This window comes from Zosterops lateralis (assembly GCF_965231275.1).
Source record: "Zosterops lateralis genome assembly, chromosome: 20".
In the NCBI taxonomy this organism is placed as follows: domain Eukaryota; kingdom Metazoa; phylum Chordata; class Aves; order Passeriformes; family Zosteropidae; genus Zosterops; species Zosterops lateralis.
This window is the reverse complement of record NC_139780.1, coordinates 1,151,360-1,172,332: the sequence shown is the minus strand read 5'-3', so window position 1 is coordinate 1,172,332 and position 20,973 is coordinate 1,151,360. Positions and strand designations below refer to the sequence as shown.

The window sequence follows — 20,973 nt, the reverse complement described above, 5'->3', positions numbered from 1 at the left end:
ACCGCGCCACGCCCACACGGCGGGAAAGGGCGCCCAGCCCTGAGGGAGAGAGAGAGAGAGGGGGAAAGGGAAAGGGAAAGGGAAAGGGAAAGGGAAAGGGAAAGGAAAGGAAAGGAAAGGAAAGGAAAGGAAAGGAAAGGAAAGGAAAGGAAAGGAAAGGAAAGGAAAGGAAAGGAAAGGAAAGGAAAGGAAAGGAAAGGAAAGGAAAGGAAAGGAAAGGGACAAGGAGGAGAGGCAGGAATATGAACAGGATAAGGGTAGGGATAGGGACAGACACAGCTGGAGGTGTAGATGGAAGTGCAGGGGCGAGTGTAGAGGTAGGGCCAGGTGTGTGGGTAGGGACAGGGACAGGTGATGGGGCAGGGACAGGTTCAGGTGTGGATGAAGGGACAGGTGCAGATGAAAGGACATGTTCAGGTGTAGGTGAAGGGACAGGTTCAGGTGTAGGTGATGGGATGGGTTCAGCTGTAGGTGGTCACACCACGGTCACTGTGGGTTTAGGGGGCCAAGGGGCTGTTGGGGTTGGAGCAGACCCAGGGCACAGGAGCAGACCCCGGGCACAGGGGACAGACCCAGGGCACAGGGACAGACCCCGGGCACAGGGGACAGACCCAGGGCACAGGGACAGACCCAGGGCACAGGGGACAGACCCAGGGCACAGGAGCAGACCCCGGGCACAGGGGGCAGACCCAGGGCACAGGGGGCAGACCCCGGGCACAGGGGACAGACCCAGGGCACAGGGGACAGACCCAGGGCACAGGGAACTGGTGTAGCCCTGGGGCAGGACTGGCACCTGTGGGAATGTCACCAAGACCCTCCAAAATCCTTGGGATCAATAACACTCCCTCTAACACTGTCTGATACTGCCAGTGAGTGAGGCATTACTGTGTCCTTGGCCAAGAGTGTGTGTGGCTCACAAACAAAGTTCCAGCCTCTGCACCAACTCAAGTATAAAACTTTTTCACTTATTTGTACATTTTTAGCAAATAAATAAATGTTCGTTGGCTCTAAGTTACATAATTCTCTTCATTACTTAATTCCATCTGCTCTTAGTTGTTAATTTCTCTTCATGCTAATCTGGTCCATGTACTTTATTACTTTTAAAATCTTTTTCTCAGCTGGGGAATCTCCAGCTTTCCAGGCCTTAATCTCTGCATTTTCTCCTCACTCCAACACCCTTGAAAAGGGTCATAAATTTAAGATTCCCAGATGTCCAATGTCCAACTCCCTCTGGCTTTGTTTATTGAAGCTTGGCAGGGTTACTTTTAGCAAACGTGGGGGTTTGGTTATTTATTGATCAAAGTAATTATAAGAGCCTGTGAAGAAACTTACCTAGTGCTAGCTGAAAGTGGTTGCAATTAATTAAAACAATTATTTAGGAAAGTTAATTCATTTTCAACAGGAAATAAGAGCTGTTTTGCACAGAGAGGCTCCATCACTGCCCCACTGACCCCATGCCTGGCCTAAACCCTGTAATCCCATGAGATTTTATCCCTGTTGATTACCTGACCAGGTAATTAAATAAGCTCAGAGTGCAAAAAAGCAGATTAATTCACTGCTGTGTTGGGGTGACACTTGAAATCGTGATGAGTGATTGACAGCACAGCTCTTTTCCATGGAAAATGGGAATTTTCTATTCTCAAGGGCAGTGTTATTGTTTTAGGAAGAGTTCACAGAAATTTGTGAGCCCAGATAAAAGTGATTTGTGCTGGGGGAAGCACACACTGAGTACAGCAGGGCCTGTTCCAGTGATTGGATTAATAAACTCCATCTCTGCTGGGACAGTGGAAGGTGTCCCTGCACATCCTGGAGGTGGAATGAGATGATCTTTAATGTCCCTTTCACATTCTGTGATTCCGTTTGACTCTGCACTCATGTCAGGACATGAACACTGTGAGTTTTAAGCCCACAGTGAGGTTGGGCACTCCCTTAGCCTGCTTGTTTTTCACGAATTTGCTCAAAAATGTGGCATTTATGGTTTAGCTGCAGGCACAGAGCTTTACCCAGCAGTGTTTGCACTCCTCAGAACCCACTGTTGGTACAGAGGGGCTTGAATCTCACTTGTGTTTTCTGTGGAAATGACACATCAGTATCATCATGGCCAAAGAAAAAAAATATGAATAAAAAAATAGAGATTATTCAGATGTAGAGCAGTCATTGTGGAACACCTGTATTATTTCCAGTCCTGTTTTGATGGGTGCCATCCAAATCCTGTAAATACCAGGCTGCAGATAACTCTTCCTGTTGTAAAATCCTAAAATCAGGGATGAGGTGTGCCAGGACATGGTGCACAGGAGAGTCCTGAACTGCAAAACCCTTCCTTCTGGGCACTCCCTGCCTCTGCTCGGAATGTTTTGGGGTTGCAGGATTAACTGTGAGGTCTTGAGCCTCTGAGAACCAGTTCAGTGCGTTCCTACCCCCGTGAGTCACCTCGCACCTCTCCTGGCTCATTAGGGCTGAGCAGATCTGCTGGAGCTGCTGCCAGAGCTGGCAGTGACTCACAGGGACTGGGGAAAAAGAGCTCAGGGCAGGGGAAAAACTGACTGCAGGAGACACTGTGGTCACAAAGGGGATGGCAGGGACACGGGGACACAGCCCAGACTGGAGTGGGGACAGAGGGACACAGCCCAAACTGGAGTGGGGACAGAGGGACACATCCCAAAGTGGAGTGGGGACAGAGGGACACATCCCAAACTGGTGTTGGATTAAGGCAGGGACTCATCCCAAACTGGTGTTGGATGAAGAAGAGACACTGGGACACATCCCAAACTGGAGTGGATGAATGCAGGGACACAGGAACTCATCCCAAACTGGTGTTGGATGAATTCAGGGACACAGGGATACATCTCAAACTGGTGTTGGATGAAGAAGAGACACAGGGATACATCCCAGACTGGAGTGGGGACAGAGGGACACATCCCAGATTGGTGTAGGATAAATGCAGGGACACAGGGACACATCCCAAACTGGTGTTGGATGAAGGCAGGACACAGAGACACATCCCAAAGTGGAGTGGATGAAGAAGAGACACTGTGACTCATCCCAAACTGGTGTTGGATGAATTTAGGGACACTGGGACACATCCCAAACTGGAGTTGGATGGTTTGCACTTACCATTTGCACTTACCATTTGCACTTACCAATTTAAATTTCCTTGGGAGACTGTCCATGACTGCTCTGTTTATTAATTTTTTTTTTCCTTTTGGCTGTGGAAGAAGAATGAATGTGAAACACTTGTCAGTATCCTTTTTAAAAGGAAACAAGCTTTTACTTTGTCATTATAATCTCTAAATTTTTAAGTGCATTGGGCCTCTAACTTAGAGCTGGTGCCTGGGATTATTCCATTTTTCCTTCCCCTAAAGACAGGCCAGGCAGTGCAGGCGGGAGCCTGGTCCCCAGAGGATGGAGCTGTCCCATGGAGGTGTCACTCACACACTTCTCATCCTACCTCAGGCCCTCTCAGTTTAGCTCACCTCTGAGGAAGTTCTCTGAAGTGCAGCACTCTCAAAATATCTTCCCGGCATTCTTTTTTTTTTTAACCCTAAACTAATTCAGCAGTTTTAACTGTCAAAAAAGCGCCAGCCTGAAATTCTGCTGATGGAGTGGCCTTTCCTATTGTGACCTAAGACAGAGACTTGGACAAATCCTGTGTACCAGCTCAGGAGCTATTTTCAGCCTTGTAGACCGACTATTGCATTAACCATAACTTTGTTATTCCCTTTGGAAAGTGCTTTGGGAAGGAAAGCTGTAGGGTAACCTCTGTGTCACCTCTCCTGGTGTTCATTCAGGTTTGTGGCACCATGAATCTTTGCTCCTGTTTGTGCCAGAGCTCTGCAGCAGGGTCAGACATCCTCTCACCTGGACAGATGGCCCTGGTGCTGTGTAATAACCTTGGGAGAGCGAGTGCTCCCAGCTCCCAGGGGAGGGAATGCCTTCCTGATTACAGGTAATGGGATCATGGTTAAATAATATAGGCAATAATCAGGCTGTGCTGGGCTAATTGATCCAGAATACCAATTAATCCACAGAGGTGCCCCAGCAAGGCTGGGCTAATGGTGTGCCACTGCACAAATGGGATCCAACTCCTTCTGTGTCTGCCAAATGTACCTTAAAGTTGACCCTACGGGAGTGAACAGCCCTTGAACTGAAAATGGTTTGAGGCTGGGCAGCTCTTTTGGAAAATGTCTTGTGCCTGTTGTGTCCTCACTTGGTCATCACCTTCTGACATGAAACAGGAGCTTTGTCTGATCCAGTGGGTCTGTCACTTTGATTCTTTACCTTTCTGATATTGTTTACATACTTTCTAGTGGGGTCTCTCACAAATGTAACATAAATAAAAGTAAATTGTTTTCATTTTCCTCTGTGATGGACGGCTGGTGTGACCACTGGAGTCAGAGGGGTGTTCCCCTCATCTCCCTCAATCCTTATTCACATTCCAAATAATCCTATTTAAACCCCAAATCACAATAAACTTCTCTTCTTTTCCTCACTTCAACCAGTGCAACAGTTGTTGTGTCCTCCCTTGGGCATCACCTTCTGACACAAAACAGGAGCTTTGTCTGCTTTTATTTTCTTCATTGTTCTTGAATATACTTATCTCCTTAAATATTCTTGTAAAAAATTCCTCACTGAGAGGGTGGTGGGTGGGGAAGTGGTCATGGCACCAAGGCAGCAGAAACATCTGGAGGATGTGATCAGTCAGAGGATTTATTTCTAATCCTGCAAAGGAGAGGGGCTTGATGATCATTCTGGGTCCCTTCTAGCTGGAGAGACTCTGTGTGCCTGTTTTCATGCTTGGGCTAAAGGGGGGAGTCAGGATCACAGTTCTGGGGGAAGAAAGGAGGCAGCTGCCCTTGGAGCAGCAGCTCCACTCTAGACCAGTTTAATTGAACATAAAAATGTTGGAGAACTGTGGTTTACTTTGTCCAGCCTGGGAATGTGACCTCACCATTGACAAAGGAGATTTCTGTCAAGAAAAAAGGCAATTTACCCCTTTCTGTTGTGCCCCAGGACAAGGGAAAATGGCTTTAAACTGAAGGAGGATACATTTAGTTAGATTTTGGGCAGGAATTGTTCCCTCTGAGGGTGGGGAGGCCCTGGATCCCTGGCAGTGTCCAAGGCCAGGCTGGACAGGGCTTGGAGACACCTGGGAGGTGTCCCTGCCCATGGAAGAGATGGAAACGGGATTAATTTTAAGGTGTCTCCCAGCCCAAACCAGTCTGAGATTTCTGGCATTTGATCTCGGTTTTCCCCCATCACATGCCCTGGTCAAATCCATTTAGGTGCCAAATGCCAGAAATATTTGATTTTCTGTGAAATTAATGAGCTGACCTGGCTCATCAGGAGGCAGAGCAGTGTCAGGCTGGGGAGCAGAGCCCATGAGAGGTGCCTGGGAGGAGAGCTCAGCTATTTCCTGCAGCTCCAGACTGAGTACAGCAGTTCAGCTCAGGTGACAGGCAATAACTCCCTAAGCTCTTTTAACTTCATTACTTTGATCCATTTGACCATTCTAAGGCCAAAAAACCATAATTCCCAAGAGACCTTTTGCTCTATTGAAACCGATCTCTTTTATGAGAAGTGCCACTAAAGACCCAACTTGGTTATTACATTGTTTTTATTGCATTAAAATAAACCAACAATGCATTAATACTCAGCATTTGTCAAAATGCTGCAGCAGCACTGGGAGCTCAGATCAGACATCCTCTAAGAGACCAGAAATGTCTCACGGTGCTGCTCTTCTGTGTCATTCAGAGTGGAGAATGGTGCTGTGAGCTGATGTGCTGCTGTAATTCACTGGGTTTTTAACCAGCCTGAGGCTGTGAGACAGGTGTGTGTTAAACACCTGGCCTGAGAAAGGGATTTGCCATGAGGAAATGCAAAACCAAGGACAAAGACTTGAGCTGGAAAATTTCTCAGGAGTTTGGGCGTTGTTTCTAAGCCGGGTGTGTGCCCAGCCTGCTGTTATCCTGCAGGGTAGGCATGGCAAAAGGGAAAGAGGATTAAAATAAAAGAAGAAAATAATAATTTATGATGCCCCATTAGTACTTTGGGGTCAGTGTCTCCTCTCAGCCTGCTCAGAGGGAATGGGATGTGCTGTGTGCATTGGAATTATGGAATCATGGAATCCCAGACTGGTTTGGGGTGGGAGAGACCTTAAAGCCCATCCAGTCCCAGCCCTGTTGTGGCAGGGACACCTCCCTCTGTCCCAGGCTGCTCCAAGTCCTGTCCAGCCTGGCCTTGGGCTCTTCCAGGGATGGGGAATCCACAACACATGGATAACCCTGAGGTGTTTTAAAACCCCCTCTGAGGTGTTTTAAAAACTTTTATTCTGTTTTTAGTCTCATGTGAAGAGTGAGACAGTGCAGATGTCATAATCCACACCATCACAATCAGAAACTAAACTATTTCTTAATTATAACCCACTATAAGCCTTTTTTGGCCTATCAGCTTTTACCACACAATGCCATTAATGCCTTAAAGCTAATTATCTAAAATTGCCCCTCGTGGGTTCTACTCTCTAATTGCTGTTTCCTCACTGTGAAGGGTGAGGAAAGACCTAAAGGGTTCCAGACCTAAAGGAGATGTTCTGTACAGGATGTTTCTGGAGGGATCAGGAAGCTCCCCTGTGCCTCAAAAGGATCCCTCTCCTGAATTAACCCTGGATGTCTCTGTCACCATCCCCAAGGCAGCAGGGGAAGAAGCCAGGCACTTTCTGCAGGTTTAGAATGTTCAAGGCAGAAGAAAATCTGAATTAAAATATAACAAGAGCTTCTCCCTCTCACCTTTTCCCTGAGAGGAGCTGGTTCCTGGAGCAGCTCTCACACAAACCACACTGTGGTCACAGCTGCCACAGTTTGGCAATGGCAAAGGGACAAGGTGAACTGTTTCCAGCAATCCTGGCCCTGCCAAAAGATGGGCACAGGAACAAGTGGTTGTGCACAGAGAGACCGTTCTGTGCTCTGCATCCCTGGTGAGCCACAAGGGGCTGTGCCAGCTCCTGCTCCCCTGGGGTTTGTCACAGAGCCTAAAAATACTCTGCCACGAGCATCCTGAGCTCTGACAGCCCTCCCCAGAGCCCAGGAATTGCTGCAGGCTGCTCCCTGTCAGACCTTGCATTTTGTGGGGAAGGGGCAGAGAGGGAGGGTAAGAAAAGTGATCAGCCAAAGAAGTTTGTTACCCAAAATGCCAAACACATCAAGTCCTGTGAAAAGGCAGAGACACGGCTCTTGTAAGACTCAGGGTGTTGCCAAGGCTCTGATATTTTGGCAGAGCAGCAGGGCTGAGCTGAGCGCTGTCCTGGGATGGTGTGCTGCCTGTGAGGGCACTGTGGAAGGGCATGGATGGTTTTTGGGCAGTGGGCAGGGAGCAGGAGCAGCTCATGAGATTGGCTCAGTGCTGGTTTAACACTGTTCTCTCCCAGCAATTTTCCAGGAATGTGGAGTCCTGAGTGCCTCTGCCTCAAAAAGAGAAGACAGGGGTGCAAAGGCAGCAGCAAAGACCACGCTGGGGATGTTGCTGCTGCTGCTCTGGCTCAGATCTGGGATGCTCACACTCTGGGATGTGAGCAGAAAAAGGGTGGTGTACCTAAAATGCACCTAAAATACCCTGGCAGGAGGAGAAACCTTTCTTGGGCCTCAAACTGGAAAAGGATTTGCTATTGTTCCAGCCTGCCTCTTTGCTGGGTTCCTAACTGGAGTTTTCCAGGGAAAGGCTCAGCTGTGCCTGCTGCAGAGGTGGTGTCAGGGACAGCAACACCTCACTGGGCCCTGGGGAAAGGGGCTGCAGTGTCCCCACTGCTGGAAAATGCTGTGGTTTGTGTCTGCCCTATATGCCAGGCTGTGCTAATCCCAGAAATCTGCCCCAAAATAGCCCAAACCCTCCTTCTTGCAATCCTCTTACCATCTAGGAAGCCTGATAATTTTTTTCCCAGCCCTGATTTAGTTTATTTAGTTCCAAAGGCAGCCTCAGCCTTGTGGGTTTTCTGTGTGCACACGTTACCCTTTGGCCTGGAATAACTGTCTAAGCTCGTGTTTGGATTTGAATATCCAGCCAAAGGCAGACCCCAGTGCTGCCAGACTGAAGTTTGTGATGGAGAACGGTGTTAAATTTTAAAAGAAAGTCATTAACTCCCAGGCCAACCAGCTGAATGGGCAGTTTGCTGGAGACTCCAACAAAACTGCAGGTTAAGGTCAGTCCCGGGGTTGGAATGTGAGGAGGGAAGTTAGAAGGAGTTGATTTTTTGCTGTTGGGAGCCAGGAGAGAACAGAGCTGTTGCAGGACCGCCATCTCTCCCCAGCTTACAATTTAATTTGTACCTTCCCCGTCTGGATCTCTGCTCCTTTGGGCCTTCTATACACTGCTTTGGATTTGGGATTTTTCCCTCCCTCCTTTGATTAAAGGCTCCCAGCAGCTAAATCTGAGCTTGGACATTGCTGGAGAGGATCCTGAGCCTGCGTGGGAGTCATGGAACAGCCCGGAGAGCTGGGGCTCAGGAGTGAGTGCTGGGGTGATTCCCTGGGGATGGATGGAGGGATGGATGGATGGATGGATGGATGGATGGAGGGATGGATGGATGGATGGATGGATGGATGGAGGGATGGATGGATGGATGGATGGATGGATGGAGGGATGGATGGATGGAGGGATGGATGGATGGATGGAGGGATGGATGGATGGATGGATGGATGGATGGAGGGATGGATGGATGGATGGAGGGATGGATGGAGGGATGGATGGATGGATGGAGGGATGGATGGATGGATGGATGGAGGGAGGGATGGAGGGATGGATGGATGGATGGAGGGATGGATGGATGGATGGATGGATGGATGGATGGATGGATGGAGGGATGGATGGAGGGAGGGATGGCTCTGTGGGATCTGGATGGTCATGGGAGCCAGATCCTGGTGGCTGGAGGAGATGAGGGTCTGTGTCTCTCCTGTACCTGTTTTGGGGGCTGGAGATGCCCAGCTCCAGGTGGGATCGTGTTTGATCTCTTGTCTGTGCTGCAGCAGGGAGTGGATTTGAATCTCCTGGGTTTGTGTGTTAAGAGTGATTTCTGCAGGCAGCGAGCCTCAAACCCTCTGGGAGACGGGTGGGGGAATTTAATTGCCTGGGAGTCCCACAGAAACTCTTTACTATAATTTATTCATTATTATTTTGAAAGGCCTGTCCTCTGGGACTCTTTCACCCAAAGCTGTGAGACTGCCTGCTTTAGCTGGAGAGACAGAGCATTCATTACTGTCCTCTTTGCCTCTTAAAAAGCCTTTTGCAACAAAGAGAGGAGGCTTTGTGTGAGCCTGGGGAGCTCCTGGGAGACAGGGGGGAGAGTAAACACCTCTGTGTGCCGGGAGAGCTGCGGGTGCCCCAGTGAAAAAGGCAACCCCAGATTGGTTTGGTTTTTCCCAGGGGCAAATAAATTTGCTGGGGAAAAGCTTTAATTTTGATGGGTGGCAGATGGAGATCACAGGGAATGTCAGCAAATTGATTCAGCTGAACAAATGAAGAAGTGGTTTTGATTATCATGAAGACAGGAACATTTAGAAGCTCTGTATCCTGGGCTCTCTTGCCTTTCAGCAAGGTGTGGTAGAGGATGTGACATCTCCAGTGTCAGCCTGTCATATTTTGGAGGCGCTCAGAGCTTTGCTGTTGGGGAGAGCCAGAGCTGCTCCCCTGTCTGCAGGGAGAGCATGGAACAGGCCATGGGGATGTGTTCTGGAATTCCAGGGTGCAAATATCACCTTGGGCAGCTGGGACAGGCCCCTGTGGGGTGTTGTGGCACTGGTTGTGTGCTCCTGGCTGGGGTGCAGGGATTGCTCCTGCCTGCTGGAGAGGAGAAGCCTCCAGGGAGAGCTCAGAGCCCCTAAAGGGGCTCCAGGAGAGCTGGAGAGGGACTGGGGACAAGGGCTGGAGGGACAGGACACAGGGAATGGCTTTGGGCAGGGCTGGATGGGAGATTGGGCAGGAATTGTTCCCTGGGAGGGGTTGGAATGGAATTCCCAGAGCAGCTGTGGCTGCCCCTGGATCCCTGGAATGGACACTAGGGCTTGGAGCAGCCCGGGGTACTTGAAGCAGGCACAGAACTGGATGGTCTTTAAGGTCTTTTCCAACTAGACCATTCTGTGTTTCTAAGCCAGTCCTGAACACCCAGTCCAGAGCAGCATCTCCAGTGTCCTGGACAGCTGCTCACAGATTAATAAAGCCCTGCCAGGACTGCTCATCTGTTTTAAATAAAACAAAACTGTGCTGAGCAGATCCTCTGGGATGCACTTGGTGTGTGGGATGGGGAGGGCCAGGGCTGCAGCTGGGGCTCCTGCCAGGGTTGGTGATTCCCTCTGAATGTAGCTCTGTCACTCTGCCTGGAGTGAATTGCCATCCTTCCTCTGCTCTGTGCTCACAGGGAAGGCTGGGCTGAGCTGCAGAAAAACCCCCAGTGGCAGTAAAACTGTGGGTACAGCAGAGTCTGGGCTCTCCCTGCCCTGCCCTCATCTCCTCTTTCCCCTGGCAGGGACAGGGCAGAGCCCCCCAGTGCTGGAGCATCTCCCAGCGGTGACCAGGGGGTCACTCCAGGCTGGACAATCCCCCCGGAGGGGCCAAAGGGGATCCTTGGGGAGCAGGAGGAGGATCAGCCGTGCCAGAGTGAAAGGGAAAGGTGAGTCAGGGCTCCTGGGGTGGGGTGGTGGTGGGGGTCCAGCAGTCCAGGCTGAACAGGAGATCTTGTTCTTTATAATCCCACAGAGTTCTGGGACAGCCCAGCCTTTTGGGGAAGGGGTTTTTATTTTTTTCCACTCCAGGAAACCATCTCCATCATTCCTCCACACCCTCCAGTTTTGCCAGGGCTACTAAAAAGGAGGACTGGACATGTGATTAAAACTGCGCAACTTTTTTTATTTCAACCGAAATGACTTTTTTTATACGTTTTTATATAGTTTACACTTTGGATAGCTCAGGCACTGGCACACAGCGAGGGAAAGAATGCAAACATACATTATTTAACTTACAGCTAAGGTGGTGGTTCAACACGTGTTTATTAACTACTTTACTCAGTGAATTTCAAACTTTTAAAAAAAACCACTTTAATAGCTATTTTTTAATCGCGCTACAAACTTAAAGGAATTTTCACTGTGTTATGGCTTCAAGGCCTTACCAAGGCCTCAGGTTAGGTTTTAGTCAGGGTAGTTCAAAGTCCTGTTATAAATCATGACCTCCTGCCTGGGGGAAATCTGTAACACTCTGGAGCTGGTGTTGGGCTCTGGTGCCTTGGGGTGAACTGGGATGCAGCTCCCAGAGCCATTCCCAGCTCCTGGGTGATGGAATGGGCAGCTCTGATGGAATGGGCAGCTCTGGGGTCCTGCAGGGTGACCCCAATGAGCCTGGGGGTGCTGTGCCCCTCTTTCCTTGTCACATCAGAGCCCAGCATGTCACCCGTGCCCTGCCATCCCCCAGACAGGCCAGTCCTGCCCGCAGTGGTGTCCCCTGTGCGGTGGGACAGCTCCTGGCACAGCCGGGGATGTGCTGGCAGAGCCCTTGGGGCAGCCCAGGGGTTACTGACAGCACGGCGGGGTTGGGTTTGTGCTTTTCCTGCAGCTCCTTCCTGGGGCACCGTCGGCTGCGGGGGCTGCGGGGGGAGAGGGCACTGTCCCCACCTGGCAGTGTCCCCACCCTGCACTGTCCTCATCCCACACTGTCTCCACCCCGCACTGTCCCCATGGTCGCACTGTCCCCACCCCTGGCACTGTCCCCACCTGGGCACTGCCCTCACCTGGCACTGTCCCCACCCTGGCACTGTCCCCACCCTGGCACTGTCCCCACCTGGGCACTGTCCCACCTGGGCACTGTCCCAATCCACCTGGCCCTGTCCCCATGGTGGCACTGTCCCCCTGGTGGCACTGTCCCCATGGTGCCACTGTCCCTATGGTGCCACTGTCCCCACTGTGGCACTGTCCCCACCCACCTGGCACTGTCCCCATAGTGGCACTCTCCCTATGGTGGCACTGTCCTCACCTGGCACTGTCCCCATGATGGCACTGTCCCTATGGTGCCACTGTCCCCATCCACCTGGCACTGTCCCCACCCCACCTGGCACTGTCCCCACTTCGCTCTGTCCCCACCTGGGCACTGTCCCCACGGTGGCACTGTCCCCACCTGGCACTGTCCCCACCTGGCCCTGTCCCTGTCCCCACCCACCTGTCCCTGTCCCCACCCCCCTGTCCCCACCTGTCCCCGTCCCCGGGCACGTGTCCCCAGGTGCTGTCCCCGTGCATCCCCCGGGGCTGACGGGAGCGGCTCCATTCAAACGGCGGCGGTTGTTCCGTGTCCCGTGGAAACCGCGCGGGCCGGGCTCTAATTACCGCAGCTGTAATTAGCGCTGCCGTGCCATGGAGCCCGGCAATGAGCTCAGGGTCCCGCTCTGCTCCCGCCGGGCCCGGCCCCTCCTGGGAGCTCCTTTCTGCCTCAGCACCTTCGGTAAGTGGGGAGAGCCCTGGGGGTGTGATCTGTCCCTTCATGGGCTTGGGGGACACTCAGGAGGGAAAAATCCTCTGTTCCTCACAGAGAGGAGAACACCCAAACCCCAAACCCCCAAAGCCCACTCTGGCCGATTTGTGTTTGTCCCCAGACAGGCAGAGCTGTTCTCTCTGTGCTGGGGCAGCCTGTGACAGTGACTGTCCCCACAGCAGTGACACACCTGCAGTGACCCCATCCCTCCCTGTGCAAGGCCCCTGAGCTCCCCAGGGGCAGCCCCAGCTCTCCCCAGCCCCAGACTGGCCTCCCCCCAAATTTCCCAGCACAAAAACCTCCCTTCTTCTTCCCCTCTCCCTTCGACTCCTCCTCATGCTTGGGGCAGTTTTTTTTTTTGGTATTGTGAGATCTGTTGTGTGCTGAGTGGAGCAGGGATCCCACTGCAGCCCCAGAGATCTGCAGGGAGCAGAGGAATCCCCACCTTGTGCTCAAAGCCTGCAGTGGGAGGGTGAAATTAGGGGATTGTCTCTGCTCCAAACCACTGTTGGGGCTGTCCTGGCTCATCCCTCCCTGCTCCTGTCTTTGCTCTCTCACCTTGCACTGGTGCACCATTTCCACATGTCCGTGCACACCTCAGCTGCTCAGAGGTTGGATTTTTTTTTTAATTATTATTTTTTTTCCCCCAGTGAAAAATGTGTTCTCTGAATTGTTTCAGGTTAAACAATCCCATCAGATATCCCCTCCCCAAGCACGCCTGAGCCCTTGGGCGTGTTCTTTGGCAAAATGAAACGTTGGGTTTTAACTTGTGAGGTGTTTATGTGTTTATTATGTTTACTGGCCTGTAAATGATGTTTACTCACTTGTTTGTTGTGTTTTGTAAACTGGGGGAGGAGTGAAAGTGGAATCTGTTGCTTTGGCCTAAGGGAAATGTTGTAGCAGTGATGGTTTCAGTCTTTGGGTTCTCCAGGGGTGTTGGGAAATGTTTAGTTTTGGGTTGATCCACAACAGTTGTATGATTAGAGACCCTTCACTGCCATTAAAACCTGCACATCCTGCTGAGGCTGGCAGGCCCAGCTCCCAGGGGTATTTTGGGAGGACATTCAGAGGGGAGGCAGCTCCCCCTGCTCCCCTTAACCAGCACACCCAGGGGGTGTCAGTGCTGCCAGACAGTGCTGGGCTCCTGCCTCAGCCTCCAGGAGCTGGGATGGGGATGGGGAGGAGGATAAGAGAGAAGGGAAGGGAAGGAAAGGAAAGGAAAAAGAGAAAGGAAGAAAAGAAAGCAAGGAAAGCAAGCAAGAAAGAAAGCAAGAAAGAAAGCAATGAAAGACGGAGAGAAAAAAGTAAGGAAAGAAAGAGAAAGAAAGGAAGGAAAAAAAGAGAGAAGGGAAGAAAGGAAAGAAAGAAAAGAGAGCAAGCAAGAAAGAGAAAGAAAGCAAGGAAATAAAAAAGTAAGGAAAGAAAGCAAGAGAGAAGGAAAGAAAGAAATGAAAAAGAGAGAAGAGAAGAAAGAAAGAGAAAAAGCACTTTTGGGAGGCTCCTCCTGCTTGTAGCTTAGCTCCCTGCCCGGGGTGGGAAGGCAGGAGGTGTCTGGCCCTGTGTGAGCCTTTCAGGGGGTGGGTGAGTCCCCCAGCCCATCCCTCAGCCTGTCCCCTCCTGTCCCCAGGCCAGCTGAAGCTGTCCATCGAGGTGTGTGCCCGGAGGCTGGTGCTGCACGGTGAGTGTGTCCCTGGGCCATCCCGGGGGGCTGATGGTGGGGACAGCACTTCAGGCTCCTCCTCAGAGCTCTTTGGAGCTTGGTGGCATCTGTTGGGAGCAGTGGCACAACTGGGAGCTCTTGGTTGAGAGACCAAACTGAAATTTCTAGAGACAGCCCGTCCTGTGCTTTCCAGGGTCTGCTGCACATCCCTTGTACACCCCTGTCACACCCTTGTCACACCCCTGTCACACCCCTGTCACACCCCTGTCCCACCCCTGTCCCATCCCTGTCACATCCCCAGCCCCAGGCAGCCACAGGGTCCAGCAGTGGGGCTGAGCAGTGTCAGGATGAGGCTGTTGATATTTAACTGGATGATCCATTTGTCCCCAGGGCTGGGGGAAGTCAGGCAGAGGGAATGCAATTTGCCCTCCTGATGCTGAGCTGCCTCAGCCCCAGCCTGTATTTATAGCACGGCTGTGTTAAAGGGACAGTACAATAAACCCCTGTCCCTGTCTGAGGGTTGTGCCCCACAGGGAGGGATCTCCCTCCTTGTCACATCTTTGGGATGTGACCATTTAATTTCATTTCATTTCATTTCCTTTCCAGTCATGGAAGCCAAAGGTCTGATGGGATCAGAGTGCCGTGCCTGCGACTCCTACGTGAAGGTGGGTCCTCCTGGGGCTTTGCTCAGGGAAATTTGTGCTTTTTTTTTTTTGGACAATTTTGTGGTTGGCTCCTCCAAACTTGCTCTGCACTGTTTATCCCTTCCTCTTCCTTCTCCATCCTGCTCTGGAAGAGCATCCCCAGCATGGAGGGAGCTGGCTGGGCTCCTGCCCAGTGCTGGACAGCTCATGGGTTTTATTGGCAGTGTCTGAAGTAGAAAAAGAGTAGGACTTTATCCTGCTGGGGGCTGAGTCAACCATTCACTGCAAGAACATCCCAAATCCTGGTGGGGATGTTTGCTGGGAATTGCACAGTGCAGGGAGCAGCATCTCTCCTGAGAAGGGGTGTGAGTCAGCCATACTTGTGTCCATCACTCCTTAAATTTTTCTGCTCTTTTCCCTCTCTCCCCTGCCCTGAGCAGTTTTGTAACACAATTACCTGACAGGCAGAAGGGTGAAGTGATCCCAAGCAGCTGTTAGCAGGATCTTTGAGCTCAGCCCTCCCTACAAGAGCCTGTGCCAGTCTCCAGGGTGCTCTGGGAATGTTAAATTAACACGCTGCTTCTTTTCCTCCCAAAGATGTCCATCGTGCCAGATGCTGACAGAAAGTGCAGGCAAAAGACCAAGACTGTGCCAGACAGCAAAAATCCCGTGTTCCACGAGCACTTTGTGTTGTGAGTACGGCAGGGCAGGGGCAGCTCTGGGCCATCCCTGAGCACCGCGTCACACACAGAGCATGGGGACCTTTGTGTCCCCTCCCCACCAAACCCCCGTGTTTGCTTTTCTTTGTGCTCTCTAATAAACACTCAGCACGCCTGAGCAGCTCTGCTGCTGAGATGAGGAGTGACAGACATTATTCTGCTGGTTTTTGTAGCTTGAAGTGCTTTGAACTTTTTTTGGGCAGAGCTGTCAGCACACACAGCATGGCAGAGCTGCTCCTGCAGGCTCAGATTTCCTTGCTGGGCAGGAATTGGATAAACACACTCCATTTCCTAGACCTGGCACCTGCAATAGTGTGAATGAGGAAGGTAAAAGGGTTTCTACAGTTTCAGCATGTCTCTGCATGGGAAAAGAGCTGCATGACTGAGCGTTGGGCAGAGCTTGTCACTGCTGGGGACAGAGACTGTGCCAGCCCTCTGACCCATGCAGAGTTTGAGTTGGCACAGGGTGGTGCTTTCAGAGCATGAAACGTGGCTCGTTCCTTGCGTTTACCCTTTGATGTTGGATGTGTCTTCCTGCAAGATTATTTCCCCCCCTGGAACCACACGAGTGGTGTCCCTGCACCTGCCCAGGAGAGGTGACATCCCCTTGCAGGTGTGTGTCAGGAATGAGCAGATTGCTCTCTGGGGAGGTGCTGCAGTGCTCTGTGCAGGGGCTGGAGGAGAAGACCTGGCTGTGAGGAGGCTGAGGGGGCTGTGGCTGTGAGGGCAGCCCCTGCTGAGTGCTCCTGGGGGGGCTGATGGGCTGTGCCCTCCTCTCATTCCAGCCCAGTGCAAGAGGAGGATGAGCAGAAGCGTCTCCTGGTCACAGTCTGGAACAGAGAGAGGAATTCCAGGTAAGGGGCTGCCAGCTGTCACAGGATCCTTTCCAGATGAGGCTGTTGTGGCAGAGACCCTTCCCCCTGCTCTGGTGACCCCATGTGAGCTCCTCCAGGCCCCTGAGGGCTGGCCCTGAGCTCAGGGCTGCTCTGCTCAAGGGATGTCCCAGCTGAGGTCACACTGGTGGGCAGGCAGTGCAGGAAACCCTGCCCTTGGCACTGCTGCCATTGCTGCTGCTCGGTGGCCACCAGCTGGGGCAGCATTTAAACCCCTGCAGCCACTTTGCCTGCAGTGTTGGCCAAATCCAGGGAGGCTGGAGAGAGTTGGGACCTGCCCTCCCTCTGGGGACAATGCAGGGAGGGGACACTGCCAGCCCAGGCCAAGTGCCACCTCCCTCCTTGGCCAAGCTCCTGCCAGCGCCAGGAGGGCTGGAGGTGACCAGGGTACTCAGCCCAGCCCTTCCTTGCCCTGCTGCAGCTGAGGGATGTGTTATACCATATCTGCTCAAACCACAGAGCAGGGACACGTCCTGGGCACTGCCTGGCACCCAGCACGGGCAGGGAGGGTTGGGGGCTCCCTGAAAAGGGGTGAAAGGGGGGATCTGGGGGTTCAACAGGCCTGTGCTGCCAGTCCCTGAACTCTGGTTGTCCTGCAGGCAGAGCGAACTCATTGGCTGCATGAGCTTTGGTGTGAAGTCCCTCCTGGCCCTGGACAAGGTACCTCTGTGTCCCAGGGCAGGCTCTGGGGCTGGGCTTGGGCTCTCTGGGCTCGGTGGGTGGATGAAAAGAGGCTTTTCCCACTGTGGGAGAAGGTGCCTGGGGAGTTCCCTCCCATTCCAGTGTGAGACTGGACTTGGGGTGGTTGGGGAGGCTGTTCCAGGAGGGGTCCTGGCACAGGGGATGTCACTCCCTGCAGCAGGGGCACAGAGTGACAGTGACTGGTGGGGCACAGAGATGTCCCCAGCACACCCTGCCTGCCCAGTTTGCAGTGGGGGACACACAGGACATGGTGCCAACATCTGACACTTGGCTGAGCGGGTGTGATGGTGGGGACAACAATCTGCCTGATCCCCAGCAGTGTGCTGACAGGCACAGGGCACACACAGAGGGGTTTTGGCTGTTCCTGCAGGAATCCTGTGCCCGAATCCCTGTCCCTGCTGCAGCAGGTTTGGTCACAGTGCTGCTGCCCCAGCCTGGCTGCTGCTCGGTAATACAGCTGGGCCAGCCTTCCCCGGGCAGGGCTCACAGCCACCCCCAGAGCCTGGGAATGCTTCATCCCAGGGGCCAGCGGTGGGGGATTCTGCCCACCTGGAGGGGTTTCATGGAAGTGTTAATGCATTCCCTGAGCTCACAGAATCACAGAATATCCTGAGCTGGAAGGGACACACAGGGAGAATTAAGTCCAACTCCTGCAGAGACAATCCCACCTGGTGCCTGAGAGTGTTGTCCAAATGCTCCTTGATTTTTGAAATTTCCACACATGAGTTGTGGGCATTTCCTTCATAGCAGGAGACTGAAAAGGAGCTGTTGGTGGCCTGAGAGGTGGCTTAGGCATGGCCTCCTCTGAAATTTGGACAAGTGATGTGCAGCTTTTTTAAAACAGTCTGGTGCTCCTGGGACCTCAGCAAGGCTGAGATGATGTCCTGTCCCCTGGCTGCTGCATCACACTGCTGGGTATCCCTCTAAAAACCTGCAATCTCGTTGTTTCTGTGTTTCTCCTTCCTCCCTTTGCAGGGAGGATGGAATTTTGCTGAGAAAAGAACTCTGTGTGTGTGTGAGAGCAGGTCTGGGCACCTCTGTGTGCTGTACCTGGGGCAGCCCCTGCCCTGGCTGGATGAAATGGGGCTGAACATGCAAGAGCTTCTTCCCTCCCCACAGGAGATCAGTGGCTGGTATTACCTCCTCGGGGAGGACCTGGGCAGGACCAAACACCTGAAGGTGGCCATGAGGAGGCTGAAGCAGAGCACAGGTGTGTTCCCACCGCAGGAATAGCCCAGGGGGTGCTGGCAAGGCGTGGAAAGAGGAGTCACTCCTGTGTTTGAGGCTTTGTGGAGCAGCCCCAGCCCCACTCTGGGGTGGCATTGCCTCACCCTGTGGTGCTCAGAGGGCACTTGGCATCCCAAAAACTCATGGGGTGGGGATTTTGGCTGTTTCAACAGGCCCCTGTGGTGCTCAGTGGGCATTTGGCATCCTAAAAACTTGTGGGGTGAGGATTTTGGCTGTTTCAACAGGCCCTGCTCTCCCCTTCAGCCTCATTTTTGGGGCTCTGTGTGGCCCCCAAACCTGCAGCCACATCTGTCCCTCTTGCTTGGCTTGTCCTTCTGCTGCCTCCTGCCTCTCAAACCTTGGGGCTCATTGCTGTGGCCACACTCTCTTTGCCCCTGGGCTCTGTGCTGGATGGTTGGGAGCTTTTCTTCCTGCCAGGGCCAGGGTGGGGCAGCAGTACCTGTCTCAGGTGTGCAGCTGCTGCCTGGAGAGGGATGTGTAAAAGTTCTCCTGTGCACTGTGGGGTTGTCAGATGTGCTGCCACACTCGTGGGGGGCTTTTCCTTTAAAAAAAAAAAAAAATTAAAATTTATTTCAGAAGTCCAGCCAGGAAGTGGAGGTGCAGCCCAGGAGAGCCAGGACTCTGTGAGCCTGCAGCAGCTGAAGGTGGGTGTGACAGGAGTCACAGCACTGGGAAGATGTGGTGCTGCAGGAGGGGTGTCCAAATGAGCCAAGGGACAGTGTTTTAGTGAGGCTGGTGCTGAGGTGGGGCAGCTCTGTCTCCTCCCTGTCACAGGCAGTTTGTTACCCCAGTCAGGCCCCAGGAGTTGGAATTTATTCTATTTTTATTCTTGTGTGAAGGGTGAGACAGTACAGATGTTATAATCCACACCATCACAATCAGAAACTAAACTATTTCTTAATTATAACCCACTATAAGCCTTTTTTTGGCCTATCAGCTTTTACTACACAATGCCATTAATGCCTTAAAGCTAATTATCTAAAATTACCCCTCGTGGGTTTTACTACAATGCACTTTTCATAGTTCTATATAGTTTCATAGTTCATATTTCTCCAAAAGCATCTATTTCAAAAACATATTTCATAGTTTCACAGTTCTATTTCTCCACAGTGTCTGGACTTATTTGCAAGGCCATCCTTTAAAACTTATTTCTAGTTTTATTTCTCTCTTAACAACATCTATCCTATTCTAGGACATTTCTCGCTCAGCATTTCTTATTTCAAAATTTGCATATTACATGAGCCTTTCTGTTAAGCTTTAAGAATCCTCTACAAATCCATTTCTCTGGATGGAAAAATGGATTTTTTACAAATCTATTTCCCCCAGGGCTGGGGCTGGCAGGTTCCTCATCATCAACCCCTGCCCAGCTCTGCATCTCCTTGGCCACATCTGCTCCTCTCCTCCTTCCAGGGCCGTGTGCTGTGGGAAGGGAAAGATGTGGGTGATTTATAGGAGAGGCAAGGATGGGAAATGGGAACACAAACACACAATTTGCGTCGGAAGCGGGGCTGGGGCGGCCCCGTGATTTATCTGTGCCTGATTCCGCCCCGTGTTTGCCTCAGCTGCCTTTGCAGTTATTTTATTTTTTACAGCAGAGGGCTGAGCAAAGACAAACAAAGCCAGCGCCCCTCTCCTCCCTTCCTCTTCAGCAGTCGCCACTGACTTGAAAGGTGGTGGCTGGGAAGGAAAGCTGCTCCTCCTTCCAGCTCCAGCTCCAGCTCCAGCCTGGCCAGTTGGGACAATGCTCCAAAGCTCTGATGGCTCTGCCACTGCAGCTCCCCTGGGAGTGCTGAGCCGCCTCAGCTCCCTCCCTGTGACCTCCCTGTGCAAAAGAACCTGGATTTTGGGTTCCCTCCAGCCTCCCCTCCTTTCTCAACCCCCTGTGGAAGGTGTTTTCTTCTCTGTTGGAGCCCCATCTCCAAGGAGTTGTGCCCAACTGTGGCAGTGGGGCAGCTGAGCCTTGCTGGGTGTCCTGGCTGTGCTCAGAGTTCCTCTTGGCCTTTAATTCCCCAAATCCCACCATGGATGCAGTTTAATTGACCTCAGTGCTTCCCTCTCAGTGACTTTACAAACACAAAGCACGGGGGACGTGCGAATCCTCCGGGTCTGTGCTTTCAAAAACAAACTCTGCTTTTTCTTTTTCTTTTTGTTTTGCTTCTATAAACCCAAACCTCTGATATTATTTTTTTTTTATGGAGTGAGGCTCTCACAGCCCCAGCTCCTGTGAAAACGCCGCTCAAACATCCTCCGCGTGTTTTGTGAGAACCCGTCGCGAAAAAAAAACAAAAAGTGCTGAAGAATGCCACGGGAACAAAAGCCACATCAACAGAGCCGTGGGGACTAGGGAATACTAAAAGAGTTGACAGGAATTTTAATATAAAAACTCTCTCCCTTCCTCGCCAGCCAGGATTTTTTTTTTTTTTTTATTATTTTTATTTTCAGGAAGCCTCTGGCTTATCGTAAAGCGGCATACAGCGCTCGCAGGGGCCGGGGAGGTGAAAGGTGGCTTCCTGCCATTCTTCTCGGGAGTTGGGTTCCCATGGGCGGTCATGCCACTTTGACTGGGGCTCCTTCCACGCTCCTGAGCCGGGAGAGGAGCCCTGGGATCTCTG

At 52.0% G+C, this 20,973-nt stretch overlaps 1 protein-coding gene across 2 annotated transcripts in view; it reads left to right on the top strand.

The window, feature by feature from the left end:
• Positions 1–10,598: 10,598 nt before the first annotated feature.
• The window catches only part of RGS3 (regulator of G protein signaling 3), a 68,757-nt gene continuing 58,382 nt past the window's right edge, over positions 10,599–20,973 (top strand). The window contains exons 1-8 of one of the 2 annotated variants that reach the window (XM_083876148.1): positions 10,599–10,651; positions 14,123–14,173; positions 14,762–14,820; positions 15,397–15,491; positions 16,304–16,372; positions 16,972–17,071; positions 18,233–18,323; positions 18,938–19,005. In XM_083876148.1, coding sequence (XP_083732274.1) covers positions 14,764–14,820; positions 15,397–15,491; positions 16,304–16,372; positions 16,972–17,071; positions 18,233–18,323; positions 18,938–19,005 — 480 coding nt within the window. In that variant the 5' untranslated portion in view covers positions 10,599–10,651; positions 14,123–14,173; positions 14,762–14,763. The remainder of the gene's footprint in view (positions 10,652–14,122; positions 14,174–14,761; positions 14,821–15,396; positions 15,492–16,303; positions 16,373–16,971; positions 17,072–18,232; positions 18,324–18,937; positions 19,006–20,973) is intronic. The other variant, XM_083876149.1, reaches the window with a different exon arrangement.